The following is a 24,491-nucleotide window of genomic DNA, read 5'->3' on the forward strand; positions in this document are numbered from 1 at the left end:
ATATCCTGGCTGCACTGACATAAGTCACATATTTAACAGAATTTTGTAGTGAAGAAGTTGAATGTACACTCTTATAGATTTGCATTACGCCTCCCAAACTGGATTAAATAAAATACAACAGAAATCGGTGTTTACATTCTTAAAACTGTCCAGACAACCTTACTGAAGAAAATTTACTGTTGAAGTATAAATATACTAAACATACTCAGAGGCTATTATGAGGGATTCATACCCTCTTTATTACAACATATAACATGCGACAAGAAGCAGATATGCCATGTGGCAGTTTCAAGCCAGAGAAAAAACCCTTGAGGTTGAAATATTAGATAAATCTTGTTTTTTACCTGCTGAAAACATACAAATGGGTTTCAGTTAGCAACTACCTTCTGGACTATTTTTTAAAGTTAATATTATATTTTGGACACTGCTGCCTTTTCAGCTTTACAGCAAGATATGCAATACCAGTTCCCTTGTTTTTAACTCTCAAATAACTCGTCAGCTTGATTTGATACAATTAGAGTAATTAACTTAAGAGTTTTCCATGCTAGAGCTAGTGGTGGGTGGGAGTTAGTTCTCATATCAGAACAGTAAACTGTTTGGTTCTTTCTATTTGCAGCAAGCCACAAAAGTTTTCAGGGTTGCTCACGGGGTGCCCCAGTTATATTATATGGTGTAATTATTCATAGTTCAGTTGCAGCTCTAAATTTCTGAATCCTTAAGCTGCAGTCTGGTAATGGAGGAAGATCTCACCTATCAAACAAAGCCAAGAGGGTTAGCCGATCAAAATTGATGCTGATCCACAGCTTGGGCAGGATCCAAAAGCGATAGTATTGTTTAACTTTCTGGTTTGCTTCCTCTTGAGGCTGCATGTGGTCCTGTAGGTCAGGGCTTAGGTCAATGTCTTGCTGTTCCAGTAGATCTGTATCTATGGTTAGCAGCCTGTTCAACCTGATCTGAGGAAGAGAAAGCTAAAAGAAAGTCAGTATTACAAGTACCATCACGTTTTAATTATATATTCTATTAAAACTCATTGCAAGATTAAGCAGTTGGGGTTTTGAAGGGTTATTTGCTTTTATTGCTACCTTGGCAGGTAAGGTTCTTTGGGTGAAGCTGATATCTTTTATTAGACCAACTTAAATAGTGGGGGGGGGAAAAAAATTTAGCAAGCTTTAGGTTTAAAAACACTTTGTCAGGCTGAGGAAGTCTGCAGTTGGTGTGTGCTTTTCCTGGATGGAATGAATAGTAAAGAAACCAGAGGCTGGGCTGACCAAAGAAGCCTCTGGCTTCTTTACTATTCATTCCATCCAGGAAGAGCACACACCAACTGCAGACTTCCTCAGCCTGACGAAGGATTTTTAAACCCAAAAGCTTGCTAAATTTTTTCCCCAAACTATTTAAGTTGGTCTAATAAAAGATATCAGATTCACCCAAAGAACCTTGTCTGCCTATGTCCTTAGACCAACACGGCTACAACCTACGCCCTTATTGCTACCTTTGAATGTTTCACTTAAGCTTTGCCTGCCTTTACAGCAACATGTAAATGGCACCAGTAGATTTCAGAGATTTCATAGACATCAGGGCTGGAAGGGACCTCGGAAGATCATCGAGTCCAGCCCCCTGCCCAAAGGGCAGGAAGTCAACTGGGGTCATAGGATCCCAGCAAGATAAGCATCCAGTTTCATCTTGAAGGTGTTCAATGTAGGCGCTTGAACCACCTCCGGCGGCAGGCTGTTCCAGACCTTGGGGGCTCGGACAGTAAAGAAGTTCTTCCTTATGTCCAGCCTGAAACGATCTTGAAGTAGTTTGTGACCATTCGACTTCGTCATCCCTTGGGGCGCTCTGGTGAACAAACGTTCCCCCAGATGCTGGTGGTCACCCTTGATAAACTTGTAGGTGGCCATCAGATCACCCCTGAGCCTGCGCTTTTTCAGGCTAAAGAGCCCCAGGGCTCTCAGCCTGTCATCATGTAGAGATGTAGGTAAGAAAGGTTTGGTATTTTATTATCCACTTTAGTTTTAACTGAAGCATGAATGTGTTTGCTAAACAAATTATTCCATTTACATTGAAAACTTTAAATTTGAAGACAAGTAAAGTAATGAGACAAGCAAGAGTAATACTTGCTACAGGTTAGGTCTAATTCTGATTTTAAAAGATGGCTACACATTGGCATCTCTCATGTAGTCCATTCTTTTGCATGTACACCCATACTCAATAACTGATTTTAGCAAGACAAAGCAGCATGTGCACGTATTGATGATCAGATTTATGCCCAATGCATTTGACCTCGCTAATCAAGCATTATCCAAAATGTTTCCCATTTCTTCCTTCCTTTGCCGTTTCACCTGTAGAGTTATTTCTTGAAATCATAGTAATAATAAAGAATACATGAGTTCTATTAATTGAGGATCATCATTATTAAAGATTGATAAAAAATGAGTTGTGAAAGCATGAACTACAAAAACTCTCTGCCCAACTAAGTATGCAAGTCTTCTTAAGAGACCAAACAGCATTTTAATGAGATCCCAGTTATTAGCTTATAGTGTAAGCTGGAAGAAAATTAATGAAAATTCTCTAGCCATACAGATAGCAAAACAGCACCCAATATTCAGTGAGAATTCTCTCTTGAAAGGGAAGTTACAGTGCTTCTAGCATATACCAAGATTGGGTTGAAAAGATTATATCACCGATGGAGAGTTTCTCACTTTGACCTGGACTTCAAAATGCAACCCTCCCTCCACTTTTGCATATCACTTGCACCTTAATAAGTTCCACCATCATTTCACTGCTGTTTGCTTGAGCCGAAGCCCTAGTTATTTGCAGGGTTTGACAGATACAGGAATGGTGAATCTCTACAGTACACAGATATTCTTGGGCAGGTTTATGCATCACAAAAAACAGAAAACTGATTACTTTTTTTGCACAGATACTATATGCTGAATGACTGGTTGGGTCTATGCCTTTACACAAGCCTGTCACTTCCTATGTTCTAAGCCAATGGTTCTCAATCATTTCTCACACAAGGCACCCCTTGGAAAATACCAGTTCCAAGTTTTTACTTGTTTTCTGACTACAGAAAAATAACAAAGCAATTCTTCTGTTGCAAAGAACTCAGAAAGACCACAACAGGTCAGAATGTTTTTTAACAGCATGGATTGCTATTTGATATCTCTGGATTTATTTTTATCTGTTTGTATACCTACCAGTGCTAACATTGAGAGACACCCCACAGCACTCCTGAAAGGACCTCAAAGCAACTCAGGGTGCCATGGCACCTTGGTTGAGAACTACTGATTTAAGCTTTTCACAACAGATCTGATTTGCAGGGGTGTATACACCTTTTTAATCAAGGAAAATATAAATGATTATGTTTACTTTACGCACTACAGAAGAAAGGCTCAGAAATTTATACCTCCTGTGCTCCTGCAAAGCACAGTTCTACATCCTCCAAGTGAGCTCTGAGGTTTCTCAGGAAATCCCTAAAATCTCATATACTGTAAGGTCAAATTGCACAAAGTAAAAATCTTCCTAAAGAATCAGTTGCAGATTTTGAAGCGCTACATTATTTGTAGCGACACACACGGCTTCAAAATGCATTTGTCCAAGTGCACATGGACAACCGTAACTTTAGAACGTGAGCACAGTGGTGGGATGGTACAGCGGCGGTGAAGAATGCAACAGCAAACAAGGGTTTCTTTCCACTTCAGCTAAGTTAAAAGGCTGCTTTTTCTAAACTTTAACAATAAGCTTGTTGGATCAGTGCTCTAAAAATTTGCTGCTTTTTGCCCATTTGCATGCTTTACATAGGAACAAATAAAAATAACTTACTAGATCATGTGGGTAAAAGCGAACTGAGGTAGAACTCGATACATGAGAGTCCGTGTCACTATAAGAATAGGGAAAGACTTCATATTATAAAATTACACTGGATTTCAATACGCCATTCCAGTTTATTAAAACGCCTGAAGTTCTATCTTTATTAAATATAGCATCAATGTTTTAGCATATGAACCTTTTTTTTAAAAATGTTCTTAGATTGTACTTTTTAAAACTAAATGAAAGTAATGGCTTTAAAACATCTTCCATGTAAACCTAAAATCTTATCTATGCATTATATTGCAAAGAGCTTGCACGTAACATTATCTTCTATAGTCACAACGATAAAGATGCTCTGCCCGTCTAACCCTCCTATTAAAACATCAGGACTTAACTGCAGCTCGCCAGAGATCCCTGGATTGGCTGGCAAGTGTTACCATGAATTAAATCATCCTGTCTTCTGTTGTATAAATTTTGAAACTGGACAGCCCTTGAAAGGAGATGAGTACTACATACCTGTCGGTTAAAATCTGAACACACTGTATCTGTAGTTAGCTCTCCAGGTAAGAGAAATCTGTGGACTTTTGTTCCTATATTCAACTCTCCCTTATTTCTCCTACAAGCTGCTGCTCGTTGCTTATAATTAGGGTAAAATTTTTGAAGCTGAATAAAGTATCTTTGGAGTCTAAGTGAAAGTAACTTCTGAAAATAAAATTGGAGGTTTTGGGGGGCAAAAAGGTACCCTTAACTTCCAGTCAGGAATGCAACGTTATCCTTCCATTTATGCATATTATGGACAACGACCGGTTCCATTTGATAGATTTCAATATCAACCCATTGTTTCTTGCAGCAAAGCTTAATCAGCAGCAAGAACATTTTAAAATGTACGTTTACCATGTGCTGTTATGTTAGAATTATACAAAGGTTAAAGGAGCTTCTTTCCCTCACCTTGAGTTACAAGATATCTTGATTCTGGTTTTTATTTGAAGTTCGTAGGGTCTTTTAAAGAGAAAGCAACAATCTGATTATCCACACGTTTTCAGTTTGTGTTGTGACTAATAGAGGCAGCTTCTGAACATTAGTCTTTCTTTATCCCTTACTGTCTAGGCAAGCTGCAAAATAGTTTATAGCCGACTTAAAATGTAGAATAAGTCATTCTGGCAGAACAGTCTCTTAAAGAAAGGTTCCCTGGAAGCTGGGAGAACTTCAAAGAACCGCCTCTTGGTAAGAAACATTAGTAGATTTTTCTTTTTTTAATTTGCCATTGACTGCAGGTCTAGGCTACTGCTCTAGCAAGGTAATATCATCAACATAGGTATAATATACTCCGTCAGTGAAACAACGGACAAAAAAAAAAAAAAAAAAATACACCACTTCCCAGATTCTCCCTCTAAATTCAGTAGCACCGTGAAAGAAGATTGAGGTATTATTTATCATTTGAGCGATAGCAGGTACTTGGAAGAATACCAGTGATACTTTCCAGTTAACAAACCGGCTGTATCTGAACTCACTTTCCACCCTCTTTTACTACAATTGATGAGATTCTGTCATATGCTAGTCATATATTAACAGTTTTTCAATCTGTTAATTGACTGTAAAATTGCAGAATCCTGTAATTACCATTACTACTAGATGATGTTTCTACTGTTTATTTTCTGTTCAGAGCAGCTAACCAAAAAAATAATTTACTAATTAATTCACTAATTCAACAGCCAGAAAATTTACCCTATTTTATGCTTTATACATGTATGGCGATTTTGGTGCTGTTCAGAGGGAAATGCTTAAAGCCTCAGAAGTGAGACTGCTACTACATGCAAAACTCAGACTAGAGTTAATGCCTCAATTAGATAAAAATCAGTCCATTCTGTTCCCTAGGCAAATCCTACCCTGTCCTTCACAACTGTAAGGAGCCCTATTAGGGAAGTCACTACTCTCAGAACAAGGAAGGGATAGGGCTAGGATATGGCAGGATTGCACACAAAGGATACAGAGCTGCATGACAAAACTTAGTTGTACAGGCTTGTCCCTGCACACTACTTCACAAGTCTCTAGAGTCATTATTACATGAATCCTATGCAGTTACTCCACCCAATTTTTCTGCATTGGATTTTTTTTTTTTTTTTTTTTTTTTTAAGGCAAGGGAGAAGTGGGAAGAGAGATGAAAGGTGAAGGATGCAGAGTCTCCCCCTAGCCCAAGACAGCTGCTCATTTGGTCTCAGCTGGTTATTTGGTCTGTGTACAGGTCACAGTCTTTTAGCCTCAGATACATTACACTTATCTACACTTTTTTGGATTATCTATATACTTAAAGGACAAAACAACTACAAGTTCATTTTGCAATTGTAATGGCCAGGAATTTATTTAACAGTTTACATTCTTCACAAATTGATAGTTAGGGTCCCCCAAAAAGTAAGGTTTCCTACAGGCCACAGAGTGGATTTGTCACACCCTGATTGAGAGCAGTTACTATACTTTTGGGTGGCTGTAAGAGACATTTTTCCAATTCTGCAAAAATTGTTCAGCAGTAAAGTTATAAAGAACACAGAAGTATATATTTATGGTTTATACATTATCTTGTATATATACACACACACACACACACACCTTTTACTTCAGGCCTTTTATAACCCATACTAAATGCTCTTTTTACTATTAAATACTTATGACTAAGGTTGCAGATTAGACAAAAATCATCACTATTAACTGGCCTTCACACACACCAGATGTTGGATGCTCTTCTTGCAGCTGGCTCAAAATTCACAAGTGACATGTCGCAGCCCCCTGTCTCGTAGAGTGTAGAACTGAACTTACCTGTTAGAGAAAAGGTCAAGAAAAACATCATATTTCCTTAATTTAAATCCGAGGGGCACTGATTTCTATACAATAACGTAACAGTGGGTATGATGTAAATGTATACCCCTAACCAACAGGTCAGCATAAACAAAAATTACTAGTACTACTAATAAAAAGAAAAATCAAATAAAGATTAAAATGCTCAGAATTATCTTTCAATTAGAAGTGATGTCATTTATATCAGTTTACATGATACATACACTGCCACAAATGCACTGAATTAATTTTATTGGTTATTTTTGTATGCATAATAAAACTGTTTTAGAAATACAAGAAAACCCATGTGAGAATAAAGCCAGCAGAGGCACCGAGACAGATTCCCTCACCCCACTCCCTTCAAGGGAATAAAGAGTTGAATTATTTGAAATGGTAAATAGTGGTGTTTCAAAGAAAAGACACCAGACTGCAGATCATATGACCAAGTAGAACTCAAATGAATCATCCATGGATTGGTAACTGGCAACCATAATAAATTAACTATAGCAGAAACTGCACAGGGGGACAGAACAGAAAGCTCTGAAAGCCAAGTTTCTGTTCAAAAAGAAAAAAAATTACAGAGAGGAGAACTACTTTGTCAGTTATACATTTGTCCATTCTAGTTTCTGGAAATAGAAGAGACCTCCAAGCAGGGATACTTGCAGTGGAGGAATTACCAAGGGTCAGAGAGCAAAAGTGGGATGTTACAGTAGTGGGAACTAGAGGGACACCATTAACTAGGTATCTTAGGCTGAAAAGACATTCTTTTTGAACCAGATAGCTATGGATGAGATAAAGCCTATTCCTAAATATAAAATAGGCAGGGAGGGGGAGTGGCAGCGGAAATCAAGCCTGAACAATAAGTCACCTTCCCTGCAGAACACCTATTCTTATTACGATCTTCTCTTAACGAAAGCTTGAATACAAAAAAGTTATCCCCTACCAGTTGCTTTGAAGATCAGATTCAGGTTATTTCAGTCCAGAGAATGAGAAATGAATTAAGTTGAAATTTTTCTGTGGAAAATGTCCTGATAACAGCTCCCTCTGTGCAGCACAGCACATAAAAAGGCGGTGATACTTGATCTAGAACAGTTGTAATAGTTCGTGGATTTAAGGAGGATCATTTAAAACCAAAAACAGCATTATAAATTCCTTTAGCTTTGTCTCTTTTGCCTTTACTGATGTTTAGGAGCTCCAGTAAGTAGGTGTTTCTCTTAGGATTATCATAAAGCCTTTTCACTTCCCTCCTCTATAGGCACACTAAGGCCTGCTTGCCTCTTCTGTTTTCTTTGGTTGCTATTGTTACTAGATCTCGTACTCCAACTCCTCTTATTCAGGCTGGGTAGGGGGAAAGGAGGACAGAGTTTACAACTGAGCCCCCACAGAAAAGTCTAAAGAAGTAAGATGGAAAATACAACTGATGGTCAACAAAAATTGTGAAATCAAGAGTGCTTTTTTACCTTCATAAAAGCAACAAAAACTCACCATCTGTTACAGTAGATTTAAGTGTTACTTGTAACCTGTAGTTTCAACTTTTTCAGCTAGAAGTATGATTTTCAAGCTACTGACCATTTATGGGAAACGGAATGTGAAAGTATGATCTGGCCATGTGACCAACACGTTTATTCAGGTTGGAAGTTGGACATATACTTTGATTTTGGGACAGGAGAAAAGTGGGGGAGGGAGATTATTCCAGAGTCATAGCCAAAAGCTGACTACATGGAACAGGGCACTCACCCTTGGTCAAAACTGGTTTTAACCCTTTCATAGCCACTGCCAAGGTGGCTGCTCAACTGAAAGCTGCTGTCAATCTGGCAGTGGTTGTGAGAGGGTTAAGACTGTCAGTGCCTTTTTGGATATTTAAGATCTCAGTTAAGTACTGAAGGCACTCTCTTGCGCAATGTAATATACAATTATGCTACTGGAGCAAAATTTAATTTTAATTAAAGCCCCAGAGAAAAATCTCCTCTATCATAATTGGTTTGCCCCAATTATACTTAAGTTTCACAATTACGTCAGTACAAAGATGTCAGCAGTTCGAATGAATGCAAACATCACACAATGTGCTTAACATTCTATTCAGAAGACCATTATTCATGATCAATAAAACACATATTACACATGAGTTAACTTTAAAAGGAACAGGTGGGTCAGCTTTAGTAGTTTTGGTTGTTGATGCTTTTGCATTGGTGATCAGAGAAAGTTTAAGAAACTTTATTTAAAAAAATAAATGGAGTCAATCCTGGAAACAGAATGAAAAGTGAATAGTCACCTAAAGGGCTTCTCCTTGAAATGAATTTATATCATGTTTAATATAATGTTTATATTGCAAAGATAAGTTTCCTCTGGACAGCAGAGGAGTGTGACATAATAGTACCATCTTGTTCAATGGTCTCTCTCAGGAGAGTTACAAGTACAGAAGAACCTAATATAGTAATGCCTCATACTTGGAAATGTGCACCCTTCCCTCACCCCAGTTCCTCTCCAAACCTATCATAATCCAGTAATGCAAATGCAGAATATTATAATCAGTCCAAGACAGTGACAGGATAATATATTACCTGCAAGTACAGATGTGACAAATAATGAAAAAAGACAAAATAAGATTTCTTATTTGGATATGAACTACAAAATGGACTCAAATTTCGCCAAGATGTTGGCAATGCTTCAACACGTCTGCTGAAAATGACTCCCTTTCCTAGTGGAGGTTAACCCACATACAAGAAAAATGTGGCTTTAAGACTCTAGTGTTGGCATATTCTTGGTTAGAGTTTGAAACTCATTTTCAAAAAAACTCTTGAAATTATCTAAAGCAAGGAAGACTACAATATTACAAGAGTCAGTTTGAATTAATGCATTTTCAGCTTTCCTGATTCTTAAAAAAAAAACAAAAAAAAAAAACACACACACAAAAAAACCCCCAAAAGGGACTCAGTTTTGGCACAATCAAGAGCATATGTTCAGAAAGTCCAGGGCAGCTCAGTGATAGATTAAGGTCATGTGATCTTTCAGTGGAATGTAGGAACAATGAGACTATGGCTATTTTTTTCCATGTTCCACTACCAAGTTTTCATCAAACGATGCCAAGTCAGACATAAGTCTATATTTTTATTTTTAGACATGGCTGACTACAAATAGATGTTTAATGTTTACCTCAATAATACATTTCTCTCTCTCTCTCTTTGCATAACATTCTCTTTGAAAGTAAAGATTTTTTTAAAAATTTATCTTGTCACATTGAATTAGTTAAAGCATTGAAGGTGTGTGTGATTTGACAGTGATTTTACAGACCTGAAATTTTCTGAGGCAAAACTGAAATGAGATTATTTACTCTTGAAAATAAGAGGTTGGGAATTTCTCATTTATACTTTCAAATTCTCATTATGTTAATTTATCAAGTAATGGTTTTAATCAGTATAACAGCAACGATTTGAAGGAAATTATAAAAAAAACCCAACCCCAAACAAACCAACACCACAAATGTCAGTATTATGGCACACACTGAAATTTGTATTTGTAGGATAAACACAGACCCAGTAACAGGTGGCTACAGGGAAACAAACAGTAACTGTTTTACCCAAAGGAAGGTCTGTGAATCTCGGAGACTTACTGTTTAAAAAAAAAACAAACCAGAACACTTTGACTACTAACAGTTTTCTACCTATTTAGAGAAGCCCTGAAAATAAAAAGCAGATAACCAATCAGTGATTCTCCGACACAAATTAAGACTACACCTTCAAATGCAGATGTTAAAGATGACGTGAATACCTGCATTTTTTTTCCAAGGACAATGGAATATCATGCCACTGTTAAAAGAGAGAACAGGGCCGGTTTGACTGATCCCAGGAAGGCAAAGTTTCACCAGCCCTCATGGCCAATGCTAGGAAAGGACTTGACACAGATGTCAGGCCAAAAGGTTCCTACCTATTGTCCCAAGAGGTTCCCTTCCAGCATAAAATTCACATTTTCTATTAATTAAATGACATTTTACCTTGTTCTCAACCTCTCAGGGTTTGGACTTGCAAAATGTAGATCTGTTGAATGACTTGGACATCTAAGCATGTTAGTCTACACCAGTGGTGCTCAACCTTTTTTGCCTGGCAGACCAGATTGGCCAGTGCTTTTGATCTGGTGTAGGTATGGTGGACAACATCTGGCTGCATGGAAGTATGTGGGGGGAAAGAGGGGGAGAAAAGGAGGAGGGTGCATGACCCAGTCTCTGCAGGAAGGAAGGGGGTCTGGGGATTTGGCAGTGGGGAAATGGCCACCACTTCCCGCTGCCAAATTTCTGGACACATAAGGAACCCCGCAGGCCAAATGCGATGGCTCTGCAGGCTGCATTTAGCCCACAAGCTGGAGGTTGAGCACCCCGGTCTACACTAGCATCAGAATACATTTGACTATATTAGTTAATACTTTCCTACACCATTTCTTTAAGTCCTAAACAAGACAAAGTAAAAGAAGTCAATGGAATTGGGGATGCTTGTCCTGTGCAAGATTAGATTTTAAGAACACAACACTTGATCTGAGCCCACAAGAAGCATTTTCAAAGGACAACTTACTTTCCTTATCCTTATCTGTCACTTGTGAGGTTTATAAATTATTTATCAAAGTTTATAAATTGTGGCAGTGTCACTCAATTAAGGTGGTCCTTTTGATTGCATTGATTTGATTGAAAGATTGGAGGGTTACTACTTTGACAATAATAAAGAACCTCCATAACAAATAAGGGTGATATTTTCCAAAGGTAGAAGCAGCGATAAGAAGACTTATGTCTATCTCCACCCCAAATCCTGCAAATTAATCATTTTATTCTTTTATACATGTCTGAGAACTGATTCAGATTTATGCTTCAGATGCATTATTAGAACCACTTACAGGTAGTATTGAAAAGGCTGATCTTCAATAGGACCTTGCAAAAAGTAGATCTCAAAAACAAATCCGAATGTTAGAAATAAGAGAAAAGGCATAAAAATTGATTTGCCAAAGGTTACTGCATCTAGCAGTCTAAAATAAAACCAAATAGGGATGTGCCTAGACCAAAAGACCAGCCTTTTTCCAGGTTAAAAAAAAAAAAAAAAATCACCTGGCTGAAATTAAGAACTGTTAACAAGCTTCTCATTCAAGTTCTAAATATTAAGTAGTCACTCAAATAATTTAGTAGTCTTCCTTAGTAAGTGACTTTACAAAATACCCTTTGTGTCTGCTTCAGAAAAATCTACATGACATCTACTAGCCAAGACTTCACCTACTAACCAAAATGCAAGATACTAATACTGCCAGGCTATGGCCCGAGAGTTGTCACTCCCATTCAAGGCAAATCAGTACTTTTTCCTTGACTGGATTCATACCAAATTAATACCATACAATTCTGAACTTGTCTTACCTCAAGATGTTGTTCTTGTCCTCCCCACCCCTTTTCTACCTTGCCTTCTGTTACTGTCTAACCTTGTATCTTGTGCTACCTCAAACTCCTTCTCCCTACAAAAATCTCTTATTCTGACATAACAGTATAGAGCCATATTTTATATTCCTTCTCCCACCTCTTCCACATCAAACTCAGAGGTTAAGAGACACCCAATAGAAAAAAAGTTCTAAATCTGTAACTACCATTAAAGTGAATTAGCTACATACAAATACTGAAGACTCATCCTGCTATCCCCACTCCTTATGCAGACACCTAGCTGAGAAACCAACCTTATCTTTCTCAATATGAAAAGGAGAGAATACAGGCTGAGCCTACCTTTTGTATGGCATGCAACTAGAAAGACGTTTGAAGTGCCTCATTCATCTTATCAATTGCCAAAAGTACAACTATGCTCTCCTGCTTCACCCTACATCCCTTCTAGCTTTTTAACTGTAGAGATGTTCTTAACAAATATACCTTTTCCTCAGTTTTCTAGCTGTTTTAAATGGGAAATCACTTCTCCATCTCTTTCCCCAACCTCTATTCTTGAGCAGTGTTCCTCTGTTGATTTCATTCTGATGTAACAGGTAAAAAACATGAAGAGTGGTAGTGGTAGCTGGTCTACAGATTTAGAAAGCATAGCACTGGCTCACACAGAAGTGTGGAAGGTTTTCCTTATAGCACAAGGGCTAAAAAAAGCTTTTTCCAGAAGAGCAAAATCTTAGAGCCTGTGTAAGTTAATAGCCTTCTCCTAGGAAATCTTGCTACATGCCACTAAAAAGAAAGATTTTTCAACCCCTAACTTTAGGAAAAATAGTGAAACTTAGCATTAAAATTGCTGACACCCAGAATGAATCAGAAATCATATGTGGATATTTTAACCAAGGAGTTCCTGGCACGTGTTTTCTTCCTCTCAGTGACAATACCCCACCCTAACACTTTTACAAGATATTGACCTAGACAGTAGAGAAAAAAATGACAACTTGGGGTTTAATCAAAAATAAGACAGGGTTCATTCTAAGACACGTGGCTATCAACAAATGGAAAAGAGCGGAAAACTTTGCAAAACTCAGGCTGTTAAATTTAATGTAAATAAGTGCACTCTGCCAAGAAATGCTGCCATAAATTTAGCTGTCAGAAGAAAAGTCAGGCCTGTAAGGTAAGCTGTGTGTTGCTTCTCTCCTCCAATTTTAGGAAAAATGTTATCTCCACTGCCTAGATCAGGACCAGCACCTTGGCTGATGGCAGTTCAATTTCACTCTAACCTAGAACAATGGCAAACAGTAGCCATTTTTAAATAAGACTGTAGAGAGCTGTGATTTCAGTGTCACTGGCAGTGAGTAGCAAGCATTTTAAGGACAATTCATGGAATTCTCTGTAGAAGAGTATTATTTGTCACCTTAAGCTCAAGGGTAAGCTTTCCGATACTGCAATCAAGAAGTAACCAAAAAATTCTAAAAACCCTCCAATGCAGCCCAAGTACACAGCTTAAGTAGTTTTCACCAACTGTGTCAAGTGTGAAATCTACAATATTCTATTAGAAAAAATATTCATTTCTTAAAGTATCAGTTTAAACTAGTTTTATTTAAAAGTAGCATAATGGATTTACTCAAATTTTCAGAAAATTTGGAGTGTGCTAAAGAATATCTGTAATTTTGGGAACAGTAGACTATTTTTTTTTAAAAGAATGGTTGAATTCCTTAAGTATAAATCTCAGCTCCATAATGTCCACGATAGTCACACTGCAACTATGCTCTCTGTTAAGAAATCCAAAGTAAGTACACAATAAAATTTAGTATTTTATGTGGTAGTTTAGGATTACATAAATAGGCATCCTCAAAGTCATCTGGCTAGCTGTCTGGAAACTGCCACAAATTTTAAAGTGGTGGTTTTAAAATACATTTTCTAAGAGCGCATTTCCAACTTCTGTAGTTAGTTTTAAAGAGCACCGTTCCAGAAATGCAGCCTAATGCTTTCAGTTTTTTTGCATCACACCACAACAACCCGTGACATTCTCTCAACTGCATTGCGGCAAATAAGGTATTGTCTGTTTGTCTCTTAATATTGGATTATTAGTGTAATCTAAAACAAATATTATACAATTTGTTTTGGGCTGGCCTGTGATTTTATATAACTGCACTCCATCTATGCAACTAGGAGCTCCTAAAAATAATCAGCAGTCAGTTATAAATGTTACTGTTAGAGGTGCCCTTCTTCAATCTCTCAGCTATGGTCTCTGCCTAGTAAAGTAAAAGTCCCAATGTTGATCCTGAAAATCATAAGCAGCTGTTTAGACACTCAACTTAGGAGGAGGTTAAAGCAAGAATCCCTCTCAAAAGCATCTTGGTTTCCATTTCTACCTCTGACTTACTGTATCAGCTTGGGCAAGCCATTTAATGTTACTCTCTCTCAGGTTCCACACCAACAACTATTTTGCTGACCTTGGAACTGTTGAGAGTGCTAGTCAATATTTAAAAAGTGCTTTGAGATCTTCAGAGAAAATGCACTATATGAAGTACTAAAAAGGCAATATAGGCCCACTTATGAAAATGGAATTAAGGGGAAAAAGAAGCGTTTCAAACTGTTCAGTTACATAGCTATCTTCTTGATTATGGTGTCAAATGCTTTAGAAGCAGCAGCACAATATTCAAATAATTTAAGATTCTACAAGAAAATCTCAAACCACAAATATTAAAGATGCTGTATTTAAGCTACTGAGTCTTTAAAAATATAACCTAAAATAGCAGAAGTATTTAATTTACTATACTCAGCCCTCCACAACAAGAATGTCCAATGACTTATGAAACCACCATCACCCCCAATGAATAGGAATTCTTTGGCACCTAACGAAAACGCTTTTGGACCTGTAAATTTCAAATGCTCATCCTGGACCAGAATATAATTTCTATCCCTGCAACTCTATGACCATTAGGAAACCACTATCTAGTATTTTCTCATAAATGAAGCTTACATACTAGAACCATCGTACTGTTCACATCATAAAAGATCTTGCATTATTGGCATTCTTTTCAAGCCATTTTAAAATATTTTCCATTTTGCCTTTGCTATAGAAGTAGGGGGGTAGATGATGTAGAAAACTGAGAAACCAACCAGAAGTATTTCCTTTGAAGAAATTCACCCACATGCTTCTAAAAGGAGATTAAATTTAACTGAATATTAGTACATTATTACCCATAAATCTGCTGCATTAAAACTTCCATGTCACCAAGGTTACATAAGGCCTGCATACCAAGTTCATCGTGCAAACTGCTACCGCCTACAGCAGATGCATTGTCATGTGATGCTTCTAAGTGGACACTCCCATTTCTCACCAGCAAGGAGGCGCTAGCGCTGAGCACAGCTGCCTGGGAAGGGGGGCGGGACTGGACTTTGACCTGGGTTGTGGACTGCTGGCCTTGCTGACCATCTTGAAGGCTACGAAAAAACATGGATTGGGGAGACATTACTGGGAAGAATCCAAAAATAGCTAAAAGTGAAGTTACATAAATTAACAAAAGGACAAAGTTCAGATAAAATACAGCAAACAAAAGCCATGTGTAATTAGGATTATGACAACCCGGGAGTTGTCATACCGGGAAGTTACCCAAGTCAACTCATTCACAGAGCCCTCCACTGCGTCCTTTAATAAAATAAATAAATAAATAAATAAGTCCTGTTACCTTTTAAATTGTCCCTTAGTCCTCCTTCTCCCTCACCAGTCCCCTAAAGATTTGTGCAGTTGTGGATGAAGTAACTAGGTAGCAGAGATCAGTTAACTTTATTTTTTTTAGGTTGAATTTTTCTAAACCAGATTACCTTGGTAGCATTCAATTAGGGCAGTTTGTACCCCAGTACTGCTACAGAGTACTGCATGCCAAGAAACAAGTTTAAAATAAATAAATAAAAATTTCAGCCCCATTTTGAAGAGAATTTTATAGCTTAGCTGATGATTGCACCCTTCAAAAGTTTGAATCTGTTTATTTCTTCTTTTATATTCCATTCTCATTCCTATACTGCTTACTTAATAAACAATAGTAGTTATTCAACAAAAATAGCTCGGAAAGAAGAAAAAGACAGAAAGCAAAGCCAGCAGCACTGCTGATTACAGCAAGTCACAGCTTCTAAGTCTTCTAAAACAAGCCTTTTTTGTGTTAAAGGTGGCAAAATCCCACAACAGTGTTTTAAAAATTTCTTTAATCACATCTACTCTGTGTGTTTTTATTTTCCTTCCGGGCTGGGAAAATATACAGTGCATAACCGTAATATGTAGAACATACTTTTCCTGTGATCAAATATCTTCTTAGAGAGGTCTTGTTATGTTGTATATTCTGAAGTTTCTGTTGTGCAATACAAGTTTCCCTTCTGAGGCACAAAACACTGCTATTTGTTGCATATACTGGTTCTGGAGCCTTCCAGGCAAGATTTCTGTTCTACAGTTGGTAAACAAGGCAACTGTAAATCAGAAACAACTGATAAAAGCATGGGTGGAATATGCCTGACATAACACTCAATCAAATTATAGTGACAGAATGTATTTAGAGCATCTCTTTTTCAGTTCTCTTTTTACAGGACCACTGGGGAAAAAAGCTATAAGTTTATGAACTCGGAACGTGTGTTCAGAGAATGTTAATGCAAAATAAAGCAGACATGCACACAAAACATGAAGAAAGCCATCTTAAGAGTCACTATTACCTTATTCTAACATATTGAGGTTTCAGCCTTACTTCACTGTTTTGCTGCTATAGACCAGGCTCTCAGGGAGCTACCTGGCAACAGGGGTGCTCAGGGAGCAAGATTCAAAAGATGCAGCATCCCTTAAGGTGCTTCACCATCTCACTTGAGTATTCTTATCCAGCAGAGATGTGATGCAAACCTAAACAGCTGGTCGTTACTGGAACAACTTTTTCTTCAATAACATTAAGTTGTACCTACTCTAGCTACCAGACTATTCTGTCAGAAAAGCAGCAGCAAGCATTATAAGCAGCCACTTGCACGAGTATCCAGCAGAGGATTCATCTAATCTATAAAATAATTCTAAGCACAAAAAGCTGTATGAATCATTGCTATTAAAACTACTAAATGTAAATACTCGAATCAAATGTCAGACCCAAATGTGGATACTAAGAACTGCATTAAAGTGTTAGCGTGCACTATGTTTGAGGTGCTGTATTTATTTCTGACAGTTACTAGATAGTGTGGAAACAGTCTAGTGGGCTTGTTTGGTAGGGTTTGTTTAGTTTTAGTTATCCAAGTTTTGCTTTTTTTTAGTTCTGGAATTAAAACATACCTAGTTTAAAAATCAAGCCTTAATTTACTACATAAGGTTTAATTTGAAAAACCTTTGGGGTTCATTAAATGCACAGTTACTCAATGCCACCAGTCCGTTTTAATAAAATATTTGACCAAAGCAGAGGCACCTTTATTAGAAATATAGAAAATATTAAGTAGAACTGAACAGGCCTTTTAAAGATCACCTCTGTGACGGCTACTGTATTTACTAGAATATAAAAGGACCCCCCAGTAATTAGATTCTATATATGAAAAAATGTGTAAATTCGTTATAATTTTACAGGTATAGAATCTAATTACAGGAGATTTGCCTTGAATTTTCCTCTCACTGCTACAACAGAAAAAATAAATCTAGGACGTTAGGTAGCCTCCTTGCTCTTTGTCCCCAACAATTTCTCCCTCCCTCCTTACTTATTAGACCCCTGCTCTCCCTGAACACGTAGAAGTAAGGGGCAAAATCTGCATATAGGCAAATTACCCTAGGTACCCATAGACTTAGTTCATCTAAGGCACTGTTCCTTTTTTAAACTGCTGCAAGTTTTAGTACAAGTACCCCACAAACACACTTTTAAGTAGCATTTTCATACTTACTTATCTGCAGTAGAAACTATACTTTTTATTATTACTTAATAAAATTTTGTTTCCAGGGCCAAATCAGTTCAAAATTAAGTTCCAAGTTTGCATGTCACTAACACAGGTAAATATCCTACCTCCCAGACTCAGTCTGGGGCTTTAGATGCTCCCAAATTCATGGCAGGCATCCTACGTGCAAGCCCCAAGCCTGGAGGCCTTGGAGTTCAAATAGGGGCAAGCAAGAGTAGGGGCTAAGTCAAAGGCTGAAGAAACAAGCCAGGGTGAAAGCCTGAAAGCAATCCCCCCATCACTATAAATTGTGTAGTCGAGAGACCCTTGCATTTAGAAGCATTTGCAGACTTTCACAGAGGTCAGCATGCCCACAGTGCAAGGAACAGGCCTTCACCCTCCAGTTACACTTATCATTCAAGGCCAAGACGATGATCATGGCATCTCCCCTACCAGATAAATATATATAATACAAACTATACATGATATAGTCAAAGCCAAAAGGCTCATGATTTACTATACAATTCATTGGGCTGGGCCCCCAGCAGAGTCAACAGCGTTTCAAGCCATGGTGACCCAACGGCTAAGCACTGCTCAGTATATGCGTGTACTCCAGAGTCTCCATGGCCCCAAAAGGATCTATGTGCTAATTAATTACCTGTCCCTACCCCCCACACTCATGACTGAACCAAGTGTTCTTATCATGAGTCCTGGGATCCTCCAAAACTTTATATGCAGATGGCACAGGACAACCTGATCTGGGCTCCACTTCATGGAGGGTGGGACTACCTAGTCATATGAAAGGGGCTGAAAGAGGGGGGCAACAGGGGAATTCTGAGTGAACTGTTTGCAGCCCCACTTGGTGATGTTTGTCAGACATTTAAGGCTAGTAAAGAAACAGGAACCATTGAAAAATGGGAAAGGGTTCAAGCTCAGTTGTAGGAGTGAAGAGGAAGTAAACGTATGCAGTGTAGTGACTTACCATAACTTGAAAAATAGAGTACATGTTGAAGGGGGATAAGTGCAATGGGCACTACCATGTGTCTCCTTCAAATGGGTTGCACTAACCTATCCCTGTGGTAGGTTCCAATTAGCATGTTTACCCCATATGGGTCACACATTTTATAGTCATGCACAATGTTAGCTGCTTTTAATTAACTTTGTAGCTGGTTTCTATTACTGACCACATGCTGCTTTTGGCAGCAGTTTAATGACAGACAATGTATTTAATGAGGTTTCCTTGTATGCAATTATAAGACAAGGGGCTTGTCCCCGCCATGCTGATGGGGGAGGGAAACATCTTTTTTATTTGAGTAAATATGGTAAATTTTATGGTACAGCCAAGACATGAGGAGAAAAAAAATGTCACTGTTAAGAGTATTAAATTAAAGCAGTTTCAGGGCAACTACAGGTTAACTAATTATGTAAAAGTTTAAAGCAGGCAGCAGTAGAGATGATTAATATTAAGAACTAGACAGAAATTTGTTTATGCTATTAACCTATATAAAGAAATGCTTGGTATGTGCACTGAGTCAATACAGTCCATTCATAATGGATTAAATACCCATATGTCTCTGCATTTTTCATTACACCCTAATCTATCCTCTGCATACATGCACACACTTTAAATGTCTTTCCTCTCTTCAGTGTGCATACAACTCCCAGTAACACAAAGGTACCCACACAAAGGGAAAATCCATTTTTCAGGCTACTTCTATAGAAATTTCAAGAATAATTGCTAGTTTGTACAAATTACACTTGAAATCCAAAACACAACCAGCAACCCTCTTGCTGTAAAGATATGTTTTTTTGTGACAAAGTCTGTGTTTATATCTGACTCCCAGTCAGCCAAAGACATTTAATAACTGACATTTAATAATTAGTGTTCCCATCCAGCATCACAAATTATCTTCAGTCATTTGACTTTGCATGTACTTAAGCCTATTTATATTTAGTCATGATGACACATTTCTTTATAGACCTAAGATACTAGATGCAGAGTTGTTTTTTGTTTCGTTTAAATGGGACATCTTTCATACACAAACAAAATGGAATGGGCAAAAATGATGTATGTGGAAGACAATTTACTTGGCCAGAAATTTTCTAACTCTTTTACGTATCCTCCTGTATTTGTATTATGTGAAGATTACTTTCTTTAAGTCCAGTTATCTCAGGAACGCTCATGTTCATCTTTAGGCCATGGAAGATTTAGTGCTTCCATTAGTTTGTGAAATGAGTGTAACCCCGAGTTTTAAGCACTTCAAAGCCTCCCCGATTTGCTCCATGCAGCCCAATGGAGAATCACATTGTCCTCTGGCTGATATGAAATTAATGGTGCTCTGATTAGCCTATATGATCTCTTAAAGGCCAAAAGACACAGCTGCTCTTATGCTCAATCAGAAGAGTAGAGAACACATAGTAACTAGCTATGGGGCAGAGTAAACAGAGGTGACTAAACAGAGCGTGGTGGAGTTGCAACCTCTCTCACTAACAAGTTGTTCAAATTTTTTATTTTTTTTCAAATAATCAAATATCAGTAAGAAAGATACATTTTGTTAAATGACGTAAAAACCCTAAACAAACTGATTCAGCATTACAATATAGAATGCTAGGCAATAAATACTTCACTAACTTATATCCTTTATAAGTCAGAATTCAACCTTTCACCACATATCAATCTGATCTAATTCTAGAGATACAAGCTTCTCTCTGATGAATTAAAATTTATCTTCAATATGGGAAGGAAACATACACTTTTCTAAGTAAACCTTCTCTTTCACCTCAAAAAATAGAAAAACAGATGCCTCATGTGAAAGTAACACCTCGTTATTTAATATTTTAGAAACAAGTCTTTGACTGCTTTAGTATTGCCATCATAAAGAGATAACCATTTTTTTACCTCCTTTAACACTCACGCACACATGCACCCACCCCTCTTTTAGCTAAACCAATATTAAACATTTCAGGAATGTATTTAGTCAGTTTTTGTACTTTTATATAACTTGACTGCTCCTAATACTAGATGCTTAGAATGTTAGGGGGAACGGTTAAGAATACACCAATATAAACTCTTGTATTTCAAGAGTATTTGGCAGCTAAATGGAAGTAATGCAAGTATAGTACATGTATAGTACACCAAAATGTATTGCTGGCGCATATAGAGTGCCACGCATAAAAGATTTTATTGCATGTAAATTAAAATTGTGCTATTTTATGAGAGACTTTTTTGTCAGGATTGACTGCTGGTCTCTTGTTCAGGACCTGCCTATACTAAGATTTAGAGCTTTTTCTGGATGACCTGTTTACATTAAGCTTTACTGTTGCAGACACCTACCCCTTTATAGCCTCTGAGAAACAATGACGACACTTTTCCCCCAAAGGGCAAGAGGGAAATAGGAAGAGAAGAACTGATTATTTAACAATATTTTACTTGCTTGAAAGATTTGACAAAAACTAAAATGAAACCGTTCTGAGGCATTTTAAATTTCATTCATTCATTATGTGGATGACCTGAAACCAAGGATAACAAGTTAGAGATAAGCTATCCTGGTCCCTTTGAAAACAGTGCTATGTACACATGCACAATTCAACAAACTCAGTGACATGCAGTGGCAGTCCAAACAGATTAAGGGTTGGAAGGAAAAAGGAAGTGTTTGTCTGTGAACACCAGTGGGTGTGAGGAAAAGGTGTTTGCTGCATGCATGCTAAATATGGTGGAACATTCAGATACCATACCTGAGGGGTGATCCGATGAGCAAGGTAGGAGGGGTGGGGTTACTCCCTGCATTGTGCCGGCGCCGGACTGCCTGACGCCTAAATGTGCTGCGTTCACGGCGAAATGTGACAGTCTCCTCACTGGTTTGTACTGCTGCATCAAGACAGACTTTAGGTCAAATAAGAACCCATCCCAGATATGAACACAGCAACTTAAGATGTTTTTCTTTGCCCTGGCCCAAGTTAATGGACTTGACTTGGAGCAATAAAAACAGTTTTTGCATGGTGCTCAGATATCTCAGAGCCTCATATTTTGGCTTAAATAGGAACAAAAAGCACAATCTTTATTAGAGACATACATTTACATTGCCATTACATATACACTTCACCATATTCCACCCCCACAATCAAATAGTCAGGATTCTAAATTGTAGTAAAACCTATATTCCCTTTGAGTCCTTCCAACTTTACAGGGCAGGGACTTGTAATTTGAAGAGTTTACTCAAAACCAGCCTTATCAGACTGTTTATTAATACTACCTAGTATTTTCATGATTAAAAAATTGAGGATTTTTTAAATATAATTTTGCCTGTTCAAGCCAAATTTTCCATGCCAAGGATCTTCCTCTGGCTATTTTTTGGGGGCGGAACACTTCAGCTAAAACAGTTTGTTTATTTCCAAGAACAAGGATAACAAACTTTTTAAAACAAACAAACAAACAAGCACCAAATTAATCCTTTTAAAAACCCCACCAGTGATCTTATATTTTTTTTAAAGTTACATTCCCATCATACTTTGGAGCAGGGAATTAGTTTGGCAATGCACTGGTCATTGTACCACCTTCATGAAAAATAGCCAAATATTATAAGCCTCTGGAGGCGAGGAAATCAGCTGGCACATGTTCAGCAGGCATTTATTTTTTAGCAGCTAAATTCTCTGACAATACTATCTGCAGCAGCACACTGAGTCTAAGGCTGAGCAAGACTGTTTCTTCAAGTGCAGCTCTGTATTGATGCATTTTGATGCTCTCAAATAGGGCCCAGACCATGGACAGGAGGAAGCTGTCCTATTTAAATATAAAATTGATGAAAGCAGGAGTGGATAAGCATGAGAAGGAAAAAGGCAAAAGGCTAGGCAAAGACTTGGAAGTGAAGTGAAAGAACATCCAAGGAGGAGTCAAGCATGCAAGGGGAGAAAGTGTGGATGGAGGGGTGTGACCAGAATTTGCTGTGGAAGGAAATGAATGAGAAACCTGAGCAGTGGCTATAGCTATATCAAGGAGCAAAGGGGAAGAAGAGACAGGACTCGGGCCCAGAGTTTTTACAGGACTCGAATGAAAGAATCACAGGAAGAAATCAGGAACTGTCACAAAACACATTTCCCTCCAGAGCTTGGAACGAACCCAAGATTCCTGAGTCTCATCATTCTTTTGCTGCCAAATAGCCATGAAACCCACCACCAAAGCATCTCATCCACCTCCAGTGATAGGAAGACAACCAATGATTGCTAGAGGTTACTCCACTTGCTTAAGTGGCAGAGTTTGAGCAGTGAAACTAGATGTTCCAATAACATAAATGAACCACATGGTGTAAACTAAATGTCAAATAATGGAATTTGTTTGAAGCCTACTTTTTAAAAGCTTATGAACCTTTATGAAAAAGTTGCATTAAAAGATTTCTAAGGTTGCAAAATCAACCTCAAAAAATGCCAGAATGCAGGTGGTCTTTGGCAACTTAATTTTGTCCATTTGGTGCAAATACACTAACACAACTATATTTCTGTTTTTACACAAGAACCCCATTTTCATTCCGTGCACAAGATAGATGGTACTCACTCAATGAATATTTCAATATTGTTTCTTCTACTTTTCAGTGTATGGCTTCATGCCTTATTTACTACATATTATTTAAAATTATTCTGCTTTGAAAGCAGAATTATTAAAATTCTCATAGATCCTTCTATGGAACTTATGACTAGTATTTGTCAAGCACTGAGGTACTAGTGAACTCGCTTCAAAACACCTCTTGGAGATGAGGTATTATCTCATAATTTTGAAGAGACATTAAGACACAGAAAACAAAAATAAGGTCAAAACCATCCACTGACTTCGCGTGCCCAACCTGAGATGCCTAGAACTTTGCATTTTCAGAGCAAAGAATGCTCTGGATAGGCACTGTTGCATATGACACGTTCTAATCCCAGCTCCCAATGCCTTCAGTTAAAGATGAATCATTTTTTGCTAAATCAGACCTCAGGTTTTCAAGTCAGACACTCAAGAAACTGAGTAATAACCTACAAAGCAACTTGACTAGCCTCACATAAGAGCTCTGCAGCCAAGGCAGCATTCACATCCAGTTCCCTAGAGCCATATTCCCTTCCTGTGAGACAGTTTGTTTCTGCCAGCCCCCCCACCTTTTATACGCTGCACTTTTCATCATCTGCAACAAATCAAAAGACTCATACGGTGCAGAGCCTGAGACAGAAAAAACAATATATGACCACATAATTAGACTACCATAACCTATACAGACAAGGAGACTGAACTGCTGCTTCTTTGACATAGTTTGTATATGCAGGATTCTGAACATGTGTATGTAACATCTGAACCTCTAAACTGCTACTGAAACAACCAACTGGTTTGTCTGAAAGGCATTAACTACTAATTCTTCCGGTGGCAGAAGCAACAGCTTATCAAATGCAAGGCCTTATCTTGAAGTCGCATTCAAAGCACTGAACAGTTATGAATCAGTGAATGGAATATTTTATTGAACTAGATGTTAAACGTTGTAATTAAGGAGCTCAATCCAACAAATCAGAAGTGCAGAAAGAATTGTGTTACAGTTTAAAATAAAAGTTA

The 24,491-nt window shown here is 37.8% G+C and overlaps 1 protein-coding gene and 1 pseudogene across 1 annotated transcript in view; both read right to left on the minus strand.

Annotated features, from left to right (window-relative positions):
* The window catches only part of PCNX1 (pecanex homolog 1), a 138,855-nt gene that overhangs the window by 58,552 nt on the left and 55,812 nt on the right, over positions 1-24,491 (minus strand). Inside the window, exons 7-11 of the mRNA XM_025194118.1 lie at positions 21,656-21,788; positions 15,300-15,484; positions 6,534-6,624; positions 3,826-3,883; positions 751-953 (exon numbers count right to left, since the gene is read on the minus strand). Of these exons, the coding sequence (XP_025049903.1) occupies positions 751-953; positions 3,826-3,883; positions 6,534-6,624; positions 15,300-15,484; positions 21,656-21,788 (670 nt within the window). The remainder of the gene's footprint in view (positions 1-750; positions 954-3,825; positions 3,884-6,533; positions 6,625-15,299; positions 15,485-21,655; positions 21,789-24,491) is intronic.
* LOC112548412 lies at positions 18,190-18,384 on the minus strand (annotated as a pseudogene).

Source organism: Alligator sinensis, unplaced genomic scaffold (assembly GCF_000455745.1).
Source record: "Alligator sinensis unplaced genomic scaffold, ASM45574v1 scaffold768_1, whole genome shotgun sequence".
In the NCBI taxonomy this organism is placed as follows: Eukaryota; Metazoa; Chordata; order Crocodylia; family Alligatoridae; genus Alligator; species Alligator sinensis.